At 44.5% G+C, this 11,223-nt stretch overlaps 1 protein-coding gene and 1 non-coding gene across 6 annotated transcripts in view; one reads left to right on the top strand and one right to left on the bottom strand.

The window, feature by feature from the left end:
* ARHGEF12 (Rho guanine nucleotide exchange factor 12) overlaps positions 1 to 6,794 on the top strand; it is a 147,222-nt gene extending 140,428 nt beyond the window's left edge. For 4 of the 5 annotated variants that reach the window (XM_039229297.1, XM_039229298.1, XM_039229296.1 and 1 more), the window contains 3 exons: positions 12 to 328; positions 1,404 to 1,473; positions 2,042 to 6,792. In XM_039229297.1, the coding sequence (XP_039085228.1) occupies positions 12 to 328; positions 1,404 to 1,473; positions 2,042 to 2,052 (398 nt within the window). In that variant the 3' untranslated portion in view covers positions 2,053 to 6,792. Of the gene's footprint in view, positions 1 to 11; positions 329 to 1,403; positions 1,474 to 2,041 lie in introns of all 5 variants that reach the window. The other variant, XM_039229299.1, reaches the window with a different exon arrangement.
* Positions 6,795 to 10,783: 3,989 nt separating this feature from the next.
* Positions 10,784 to 10,885, bottom strand: LOC120230046. Its single transcript, XR_005527906.1, has one exon. It is a non-coding gene; the product is annotated as a U6 spliceosomal RNA (small nuclear RNA).
* Between the last annotated feature and the right edge of the window lie 338 nt (positions 10,886 to 11,223).

Below are 11,223 nucleotides of genomic sequence, written 5' to 3'. Positions count from 1 at the left end.
TCTGTCAACAGGAAACTACTTGATCCTTGACGGCTATGACGCGGTGCAGGAGAGCTCCACAGACGAGGAGGTGGCTTCCTCGCTTCCCCCACCACCCACCGCAGGCGCCCCCCCCACGGACTCTGCTGGCCAGCAGCAGCATTCTCCCCGGAACGCCCGCTCTGACGGGGCACTCTCCCCGTTCACCCCGGAATTCCTGGTCCAGCAGGGCTGGGGAGCTATGGAGGATTCCTGTTTTGACACCCAGAGTCCCCCCTTCTGTGCAGACTCCCAAAGCCAGATCATGGAGTACATTCGTAAGATCGAGTCTGACCTCGAACACTTAAAGGTACCTCAGCTGTCCGTGTCCTCGTGGCAGGGGTAGAGAAACGTATGTAACAGAGAGGATGTACGGTACAACTGAAATGCCGATGTCCGTCAGTAGGCTTGTTCAGGTCCTGGATTTGCTGTTCTCTTTGACCAGTACCCATGAATAGACCTGGAGAAAAAGCCGAGATCAGCACTGTTTATCTGGTTGCAGACCACAGGAACAGGAAAAAGGTTGTAGTGCCATAGGCCGTGGGCGGGAGTGGGGGGGAGTGGGGGGGTTGGAGAGGGACAGGTTCTAAGTTTAAGCCCAAACATATCTGGGATGACTGGCCAGCCTCCGTGAGAAAATGTGGACAGCAAGCCGACAGGCAGGGTTTGTGTCTTTAGGAGTCCAGGCTAGAAAGTGCTTTCACTTACTAATGATCCGCAAACCAGTAGGTGATGTCGGTAGCTTCCCAGACGCCTTGACACACAGAAAGTAGCTCCAGTGGCTCTATAATCTGGAAGCCTGGGCATGAATGGGCTTTTATGAGTTGGTAGTGGAAGCTGTCACTGTATGGGCCGCTATTTCAAACTGCCTTAGGTGGTCATTTCTGAGAAAAGGACTTAATCTTAAAGCTTGTCATCAGTAGGCACAACTGCTGGAGCCCAAACGTTCCTTCATGACTTTACGGACAGCATTAAAAGTGATCTTAGCCTTTTAGCGAAAAACTGGCCTTTCTTAGTTTTTCTTTGAACCTCATGTGGGAGGGAAGTGTTCCCTTCATCCCAGAGCTGATGAGATATCTCGAAGGCCATTGTGGGCAGGTTGGCTCTGCCACCGTTCATGTCACCTGTGGGGCCATTTTCAGGATGAGTCTAGGGGTGGGGTAGACCTGGGGATCACCTTTATACGAGAAGGTCTTAAGTTATTCACTCAAGGGAGAACCAGGTAAAAGGCATGAGCTTTCCTCTTCTTCCCCGCTAACAAAACGTTAGCGACAGTAACGGGGACGGTTAGAGGTGTGTACCGATAATACGAGAACTTTCTTTCCTGTTTTTGTAAAGAAAGATAAGGATGTTCAGATGAAAAACCTCTGGGTTTTATTTTACAGAAGGTGGAGGAAAGTTACAGCATTCTTTGCCAAAGGCTGGCTGGATCAGCCCTCACAGACAAGCACTCAGGTATGTGAGAATTTGGACTCCAGACTTTAGAGTCATTCTGCCAGAGCAGTACATCGAATGAAATGATTTATTATTCTTTAAAGTGGAAACCTTCTGAGATTCCATTTCTCTCTTGTCTTTAAAAAACCGCTTGTCTCCAAACATCATCTATCAGGCCGAGGCTGCTGTTTGCTGACTGTGCTCTTCCTCTCGTCAGAGGCACTGCCCCCCCACCCCCACCCTGCCCCCATCTGTCTTCACCTCTGCAGAAGCAGATGGCAGGGCGGTGGTGAGCCTGGTCCATCCCAGGTTCCTTAGAGATCTGCCCATGCTGCTGTGAGGGGGCTCGGGGCTCCTCGGGCCCGGCTCTGCTCTGCTGTCCGTCCCGACGGCGAGAGCCATGTCTCCTCACGACCACAAATTATGCTCCATGACGCAGTTGGTACCCATTTGCTTACTTGCTTCGAATGAGGCTGCTCTGATCCAGAAACAAATACCTATGTGCGCCCCCAGACCACAAGTCCCGGTATTCTTTAAGTGTTAATTTGTTCTTCTGAATTTGATCACCACGTGTCTTTCTTCTTCCCAGATAAAAGTTAGAGCCGCGTGTCCTGGAGGTGACTGAAGGTTGTTGGGTTGTGAGCGTCGGCCTTGTATCACCCATCCTGGCTCCACCGTGGGCGCGGAGAAGAGCGTGTGACAGAGGGTCTGCCTGTGAACCCCCCCCAGGGCAGCCACATGCCCGGCGCCCAGAGCGGGACTAGTTCTTCACAGTCTGGCAGCTGCACTAGTCTGGCCGTGAGGGAGTATTTGCTCTCTCACTCTGCTCTCCTCACTATTGGAAATTCAGTTTAATTCACAACAGAAACCAAATGTATAGAGCTTTGGGTGTAGGATATGAAATTTTACTTAGACTTAAGAAAAAAAGAAAATCAGATGTATTTATTTGACTTCATTCCGTATTTGAAAGCACATTTTAATTTTTATTTTGCCATGTTTTGTTTTGAGTAGTGAGAATTTTAGCCCTTTTTATTTAGTACACCCAAGGGTCAGTTGCTCCTGAAGCCGAGAGTTCAGGATAAGGTGTAAGGAGGTTGGGTAGAGAGGTGAAGGAGAGGGGGACGTAAGCGGGGGGAGCGAGGAGCATCTGGCTTCCACTAAACTGTATTCCATGCCCTCTGCTGCCCAGTAGGCATCTTCTTTTAGGGTCACCTCAAAGGCATAGTATGCCCATAGTTCCTGTGTGCAGAGAACTAGAGCCGTGGGCTACCCAGATGGGCAGAGAGTTAGGTGGGCTTCCTCCCATGTGAGGCGAGCCCCTCTTCTGTGTAGCTGGGATCAACCCCCAATTAACAGAAAACCCTCAGTGTACTAAAGAGCAGGCACTTGAAAATGGGTGTGTTTTCTTCTTGTCTTCTTTTCTATTGAGGGTAGGGATTTGGGAGGGAGAGGAAAGCAAATTTTATTTTCTTGGCTATAAATTTGCTATTCTTGGTATTGTTTCATTTTTATAATTATACATTAGACTTCGGCACTTGGGTAAAATGATCCCTGCAGATTGAGCAGAAAGTGAAAACAAGCAGAGACGCTTCAGATGGTGGCAGGGGTGGGGGTGCTGAGGAAGGGGGGGATGGGAGCGGGGAGAAGAGTTTGGGAAGGCTGTCTAACGGAATCACTACTGAGTTGAACAATGGCTATCATTAGCCACGGGTACTGCTGAATATAAGGCCAGTAAAATTTTAGTACCTGGAGGTTTGACTCTTAATATTAATTTTGCACTGATGGTGCCAAAGGGCTCTCTGAGTTCGGAGGAGAGCCGCGAGTGGAGTGGAGAGAGATGAGGTGGAGAAGGCAGAGCCGCTCAGCCCAGCTCCAGAAGCACTTCCTCTGACTTCACTGCCGGAGCTGTTTCCACACTGGTGCATGACCGACCTTAAAGTTGCAGACCAGAGCATACACTGGATACTGTGGGCAAGGGGTTGCCAGCTGCCTGCTTGAGAATGAATTATCCTCTTGGCTGCCCCCTACAGGGGGTAAACGTGTCAGAATCGTAACTCGAGAACTCCTTCAATGATACTGGCTTTCTGTGGTTTTCTTTGTGCATCAGGTATATAGGTTTCGGAGTATTTTTGCCAACTATGGCTAAATCATTGGTCAAATCTTCAAGTTCTGTTACTACATCAAGAGTACCTCCACTGCTCATTTCAGTAGTGCCCTCTGAACTCTGTGCGTAATCGGGATGTAATTTTACTCTTCCCCTGCACTTCATCGCAAGTGGTAAGGATTCCCTACTTATAAACACCACTGCGACTTAACAAGCTCATCCAAGTCCAGATTCCTATCTCCTGCCCTTTTTCAAATCTGACCTGTTTTGAAGTAGATCAATTTGGACTGTCAGACCTCATGTATAAATTAGAATTATGTTTTGCGTCATAGACCAAGTATAAATTAAATCTGAGTGGGATTAAAAATTTTAGAAACAAGTTCATTAAGTGAAGCTCAGGACGTGAACTTTCTGTATCTCTTACGAGAAGCCAGTGAAAGCCAAATGGTTACTTTGTGCTGCTGGAGATGGGGTCCTCACTCGCAACTAACAGGGTGACACACCCACAGCCACGTGACCAGTGACATCAGCGGGCGTTTAATCAGGAGAAAGGTAACTGTAAATGGAACTTTTACCTTACATTCACACAGTACAGGGTAATCCCATGATTCTCCAGAACTCATAAGAAGCTTTGTAGGTTAGCAAAGTTTTGGTTTCTCTTCTAGCTCAGCCAGTGTATCTTGTCCTTTTCTCTTCCTGCAGTTGAACCTCTCCTCGGAACAGGGCTAACTGGAAAAATACTTTGACCATAGCTCTAGTGCTTCCAAATAAATTCATATCTGGATTTTGAAATGAAGCCCCAAAACAAAGGCTGAGTGTGAAAAGATTCCGCAATTTTGAGTGTGTTCTTTTTATCTTCCCAGCCTACCTCCCCCCCCCCCCCCCCCGCCCTTCCCAGCATTGCCTCCCACACCTTCCATTTTTTTGGCCATTATAATCACAGCCATTTTACTTGATACCATATCTGCCTTTCAGGATGATGGAATTAGATATTCATACTGTCTTTGAGTGACAGTGGCCACCATCAAAGCTTATTTCTCCCGGGTTACCTGACTCGAATCTAGAATCAAGGGTGGTGAACACAGCAACCTTCCCAGAGCAGGCGGGCTGGGCTCTAGCCATGGAGGTGACCTGTGGTGACTCTGTGCTCTCTCCCATGGGCCTGATGACTCCTTTGCTGTTAAGTGGCAAATTACATTTGGAGTGCCTCCTTCCTTTTCAGAGAACAGAGTTAATCAAGGCAAATCAGCAAGCCCCCAACGTGCTATAATTTAAAATCATGATTACAGCCCTGGAAGCCATATATTTTGCATACTTTAAAATCAGCTAACTTGGACTGCTCGAGTTATCTTGGCTTTTAGAATCCAAATTCTAACTATTCTGTTGTACTGTGAGAAGGTACATTTCATTAGCTCTCTGGCTTCCTGTCCAAAACAACTTGTAACCGCTCTTTACAACATTTTTTGTTTTTTGGAGGAGAGAGGGGGAACCAAATGTGAGAGTAAAAGAGAAAAGCTAATTTTTTCTTCTTTTTAGAAGCTAGATAATTAAAGCTTCCTGTGAGGTGTCTTTTACTTGCATACTTTTTTTTTTCTTTTGCTGTTGGTAAATTTGGGGTATTACATGGAGCTTCTATATTTCAAACTGGAAACTGTCTTAAGGTGGTATGTGATGTTATTTTGAACTGCTAGAGCTTTGGTCAGCATCTCCTTCCGTACATGTCACAGAGGGCACCATTGAGAGTTGTGCACAGAGGACCTCAGAACACAAAATTGGCAGGACCTTCTTGACATCTTTCTGCTGGCTGGTTTTTTCCCTTTCCTGTTACAATTTTTGTTTGAAATCATGTTTTTTTGCTTTCTAACTCTTCCACCTCTCTTCATCGACCTGCAAAATTGTTGCTTCTTCGAGAAAAGAGTTTCTTTTGCCTCGTTCCTTATGCTTTCCCCACTGGTACTGATGGTTTTGATAATAAATTGGTAGAAAAACAACGTACCTCGTAGAAGGAAGCCCTGTCGGCCATTTCCGGGTGCCAATGGCTAAGCGGATGTACTGCAGAAATGGTAACTGTAATGTGCACATTATTGGTTATTTTTAATAAGCCTCTTCCTACTAGAACATTTTATTTTCCTTGTTCACCATACAATCATGTACTCTTTAACAGAAATTACTTTTAAAAAAATCTGGAACTATCTTTAAAAGAACTTTATTAATAATCATGTATTTTTACTGATCACATTTTGAAATGCCTAAAAGACTTTATTGTTCTAATTATCCAGATGTACCTTTGTAAAATAGCTCTTTTATGAATTAGCTGATAAGGCTGTATGTTTCTGGAACAAAAATATTGGTCATCTAAAAACTTTCTGTTTTCTGGGGTCTGGGAAAATAGAAAATGAGAGTTCAAATATTAAATATGCTTAAAGGAACCAAGTATGTGGCTTTTTATTTATATTCTTCTTGATTTGTCTGCTACAAGTCATGGTAGAAAAGCTAGGGCCCCAAGGAGGCCTTAATGAATCTTACACTCATGTCTGTGATGGGGGAGCGACCGTGAGGACACCCCCGGCGGGGGGAGGGGGGGACAGCGTCTAGGGCAGTGCTTTTGCTTCCTAACAGCTGTATTGATACCTGTTTGCTTTCGTACAGTTTGCTCATTTAATGTGTACAGTTCAGTGATTTGGGGTATGTATGCTTTAAATTGTAAAACATATGTAACATAAAATTTGTCATTTTAACCATTTTTTAAGTGTATAAATCAGTGGGATTAATGAGGCAGCTTTCATGGTTCACTTGAAAATGACTTTGGTTTAATGCTACCCTAAATGAAAATATGATGTCTTTATTACCATTCTTATCCCCAGTGCTGGACTTCTTCAAGTAGCAATATTTCTTTGCTTTTATGGATCAACTTCTGGGCTTTTTTGGTTTGTTGGTTTTGACATAGAGGTATCATTTGACTTATTTGGGGGATGATATTTTAGTTTTCAGTCATTCAAGGGCACATTTGGCTGATAGACCTAATAAGCTTGACCAAAAAAATGCTCAGTATTTTGTAGGATTTTTTAGTTAAGCCTTTTAATACCCAAATGTACTTTGGAGAAACTTACCTGTGTGTACTTGTGGCTGTGTGTATGAGCGTAACCAGTAGGGAAACGCATGCCTGTTCCATTCCCACTTGCTCCTGGATGGCCATTTTCTAAGAAGAGTGGCAAAAATAAAATACTGTCTTTGCATATGAGCAGTTGCTTTCACTTTTTGCTGTCCTCTTCCAAGCTGAATGACGGGCTCACCAGAAGTTTCATACCACTTTGAAAGATAAGACGGTCTATCCTGATGAATAGTTGCTTTTCAGTTGGACTTGATGTCTTCCTACTCTGACGAATGTCCTAAAATATTACAGATAAATAGCTAGATGTAGGTGTTTCCCATTTCTTTCTGTAATGTCAAGTGTAATCCATATTATGAACTGCAAGTGCTTGCCTGGTCTTCACCATCAGGGCACATATTTGTTGTGTCATCTGTTATTAAGGAGACACCATCCTTCCCTGAGCGTCAGCCGAGGCCTTGGTGTGAGATCATTTAAGGTAGGTAGAGCTCTCTCTCTATTCCAGTCTTTCTCCCTCATTTGCTAAGGGTGCTTTGGGACCTCCCTATAATTTAAGACTTCCTTTATAGCATTTTATTCCAGGGGATCTGTTTCTTTGTACATGGGACCATAGAGTTGGGACCACCCAGTCAACATTCTGATCAGTAACAATAATGAGGGCATATCTTAGGGTTTTGTTTTGTTTTTGTGTTTTAAGTTTTTGGAGAAGTATCTGTACAAGGAAATTGTTTCTGCCCTCTAAAATAATAAAGGATAGCCATTCTTTTTTGTTTTTTAATGTTTTATTTCTTGGAGAGAGAGAGAGACAGTGTGAACAGGGGAGGGTCAGAGAGAGAGGGAGACACAGACTCTGAAACAGGCTCCAGGCTCTGAGCTGGCAGCACAGAGCCCGACGCGGGGCTCGAACCCACGAACCGCGAGATCATGACCTAAGCAAAAGTCGGACGCTTAACCGACTAAGCCACCCAGGCCCCCCTAAAGGGTAGCCATTCTTAATCTTCTTTTGGACGGTGGGCGGAAGACAGGGTGCAGAGTGAACAGGGGAGAGGGCAAAGGGAGAGAGAGAATCTTCATTTAAAATTTTTAAATGTTTATTTTTTGAGAGAGAGGGGGAGACACAGAATCCGAAGCAGGCTCCAGGCCCTGAGCTGTCAGCGCAGAGCCTGATGAGGGGCTCTCAGAGGATCTGAAGTGGGCCCCATGCTGACAGCAGCTAGCCTGATGCGGGGCTTGAACTCATGAACCATGAGCTCATGGCCTGAGCCCAGGTCGGATGCTCAACGACTGAGCCGCCTAGGCTTCCCTAGGTTTTCAAATGTCTTTATTCTCTCATAGAAGAGGATAGTCAGACCCTCATATCTGCTCTCGCATGCAGTCTGGTGCACCATGTTGTTTTGGTTGAAGTATGAAGACAGCTTCATACAGACAACAGATTTTAAAAAGGGGAAAGCATTTTAATAGCCTTTTCAGATGATTGTGGGTCTTCTTGGATACCACACTGAAACTTGACAAATGGTAGTTTCTTAAAAGAGCTGCAGTGTGGAATCTGAAGCCATATCAGTAACATTTCTATACTTTGTTATGCTAAAATCCATCCATCCATTTCATACTTTAAATAGGTGAAGGATGGAATCTTTTACCTATGCGTAATTTTGTAATATCCTGTATCAATAATTTGGGAAATACTGGTTTGCCGAATTACGTAGGCCTTCAAATGTTGACCCATTTTTTTTTTTTTTAATGTTTATTTTTGAGAGAGACAGCATGAGTGGGGGAGGAGCAGAAAAAGAGGGAGACACAGAATCAAGAGCGGACTCCAGGCTCTGGGCTGACAGCACAGTGCTAGACACGGGGCTCGAACCCATGAACCTGAGAACACGATCTGAGCCGCAGTTGGATGCTTAACCAACTGAGGCACCCAGGCACCTGCCACCCCCTTTTCTTTATGTAGTATGAAAAGCTCACATTTATTGACCTCATTGACTGATCTCATCAGAAAGTGTTGTGGTGGTGGACACGTTTCCAAATTAGTAGTTCAGTGAAAATAGTTATGACTCCTTATGTCCCTGAAAGGGTCTCAGGGACTGCCAGGGGTTTGGAGACCATACTATGAAAAACACTAGTGTGGTGAAAGGACCCTGAACTTAAGACGATCCAGATTCGACTCTGCTTACTTGCTGGGTGACCCTGAGCAGGTTCCCTCCAGATTCTATTTCCTTGGCTGTAAATGAGGGTCAGTAATACTTAATGGAGTTGTTGTGAAGAGGGAATGAGAAATTTCCAAGCATATGATTGGTTTCTCTAATGATGGTGGTGGTGGTAGTATTTTATTCTAGGAGCTGAATACTTAACGCAGGAATGGTGAAAAATGAGTAATGAATTTAGAATATGTAAATGTCTTTCTTACTAATGCAGCCATATTTCAGGTTTTTAATGGTTCTGTATGTCCAAGCTCTAGGCTCCTCTGTGTGTGCGTGCGTGCGTGCGTGCGTGTGTGTGTGTGTGAAAGAGAGAGGGAGGGAGAGAAGGATGGGAGAAGAGAATGTACATTTTTTTCAAAATTGGATGCTAGCCTCTGTAATAGTATACTCCTTTAAGCTAATTGTTCTTTTAAATGTAAAGAAAGAAAAAAGCTTTAAATGGGTAAGAACCTTCGTTTTAAGAAACCTGCGTGTTGGATGTGTGCTGTTTTGGTGCTACTGTTATAAGATGTTCCAGAAACTTCAAAATCATGTGTATGCATTGTGCTAATACTACTTGGGTTTATCTTCCAGTTAAAGCTGGATCTTGGCTGTTTTGAAGCATCTTTATTTCCTTAAAAAATATGAGCTGCTTATATTAAAAATAATTTTTTTTGCTTATTTTTGAGAGGGAGGTAGCATGAGCTGGGGAGGGGCAGAGAGCAAGAGACACAGAATCCAAAGCAGGCTCCAGGCTCTGAGCTGTCAGCACAGAGCTCAACGCAGGACTTGAACCCATGAACTGTGAGATCATGAATTTAGCTGAAGTCAGGCGCTTAACTGACAGAGCCATCCAGGCACCCCGTGCTGCTTATATGTTTAGTTAATGGGAAACTGAGTTATATTGTATAATAGATTATAAATATATTTAATGAGACTTTGTGGGTTTTTTTTTAATTTTTTAATGTTTTATTTATTTCTGAGAGAGAAAGTGTGAGCAGGGGAAGGTCAGAGAAAGGGAAACACAGAATCAGAGGCAGGCTCCAGGCTCTGAGCTAGCTGTCAGCATAGAGCCCGATGTGGGGCTTGAACCCATGAACCGTGAGATCATGACCTGAGCCGAAGCCGGACGCTTAACCGACTGAGCCACCCAGGTGCCCCGAGACTTTGTGTTTTACCTTCCTAAAAATGCATATGTTGCCATATCTACTGCAGTAAAGAGCATAAGCAATTTTCATATTCATGTATGACTATGAATTTCATATACTTTGAGACCTTTTCTAGAGAACCCAAACCTTGCAGCCCAGACATCATGGCCCAAAGTCCAGCGTGTGGCAGGGTTTCTGGGGTTTTCCCCTGCCTTCTTCAATCCTAAGGGAGAGAGCCATACATAAGACCAAGGAAGCAAGACCAAACTAAAGTTCTTTCTACTCTCCGCTCTTATATTAGGTCTATCCTAGAACAAGTCATTGACCTTGTCTGGACCTCTGTTTTCTCATCTTCTACTGAGGAAGTTAGGTGATGGTTCCCTCAGGTCCCTCCCACCCTGATAGTCCTGTGAAATTGGTAGCACAGGAACACAGAGGCAGAGCTTAGCTCTCACTTACTGGGTAGTCTCAGGTAAGCTCTATCCTTTCCTGACCGCATGTGTTTCTCCAAATAAGAATTATCATTTTAACATCACTCGCCGGCGTCTGTCCCTAGACATTTCTTCTTCTTCTATTCTTTGGAATCTCTTCTTCTGATAGATTCCTCTAGCTCAGTATTACCTGCAGTCTGAGGAAGTGTTATTTACAAATGTTTCTTCTTTTGTCCCAGGCTCACTGCCAGTTTAAAAGATTCTTGGGGGCTTTGGTGGAAGCAGAGCTGACATTCCTGGTTCAGATGAGACTTTCTGAGCATTGGCCAAGGAGAGACTGGCAGATCTTCTTTTCTTTTTTTAATATGGAGTGCTTCTCGAATTTGCATGTCATCCTCGCGCAGGGGACATGGGAATCTCTGTATTGTTCCACTTTTGGTGTATGTGCTCCCTAAGTGAGCCTGAGACTGACAGATCTTATCTCCGTTCCGCTCGTGTCCTGAGTGATGGCCTCTTCTGAAAGCTTTATGAAATTTGGCAAATACACAGAAGCTGAGTGCCTAGAACATGAGGTAGCTGGGTTGATTATTTAGCAAACAAGTGCCCCATCAGAAAAACTGGTCCAGCCAGCAAGAGTAAGTCTCAGAGAACTTGGAAGCTTTCATGCCATCAAATATCTATGGGGCGCCTGGGTGGCTCAGTCGGCTAAGCAGTCGACTTCGGCTCAGGTCATGTTCTCGTGGTTTGTGGGTTCAAGCTCCATGTCGGGCTCTGTGCTGACAGCTCAGAGCCTGGAGCC

This window comes from Hyaena hyaena, unplaced genomic scaffold, assembly GCF_003009895.1.
Source record: "Hyaena hyaena isolate Hyena2069 unplaced genomic scaffold, ASM300989v1 scaffold_37, whole genome shotgun sequence".
Lineage (NCBI taxonomy): Eukaryota > Metazoa > Chordata > Mammalia > Carnivora > Hyaenidae > Hyaena > Hyaena hyaena.
Note: the sequence above shows the minus strand (reverse complement) of the source record. Positions and strands in the feature narration are given on the sequence as shown.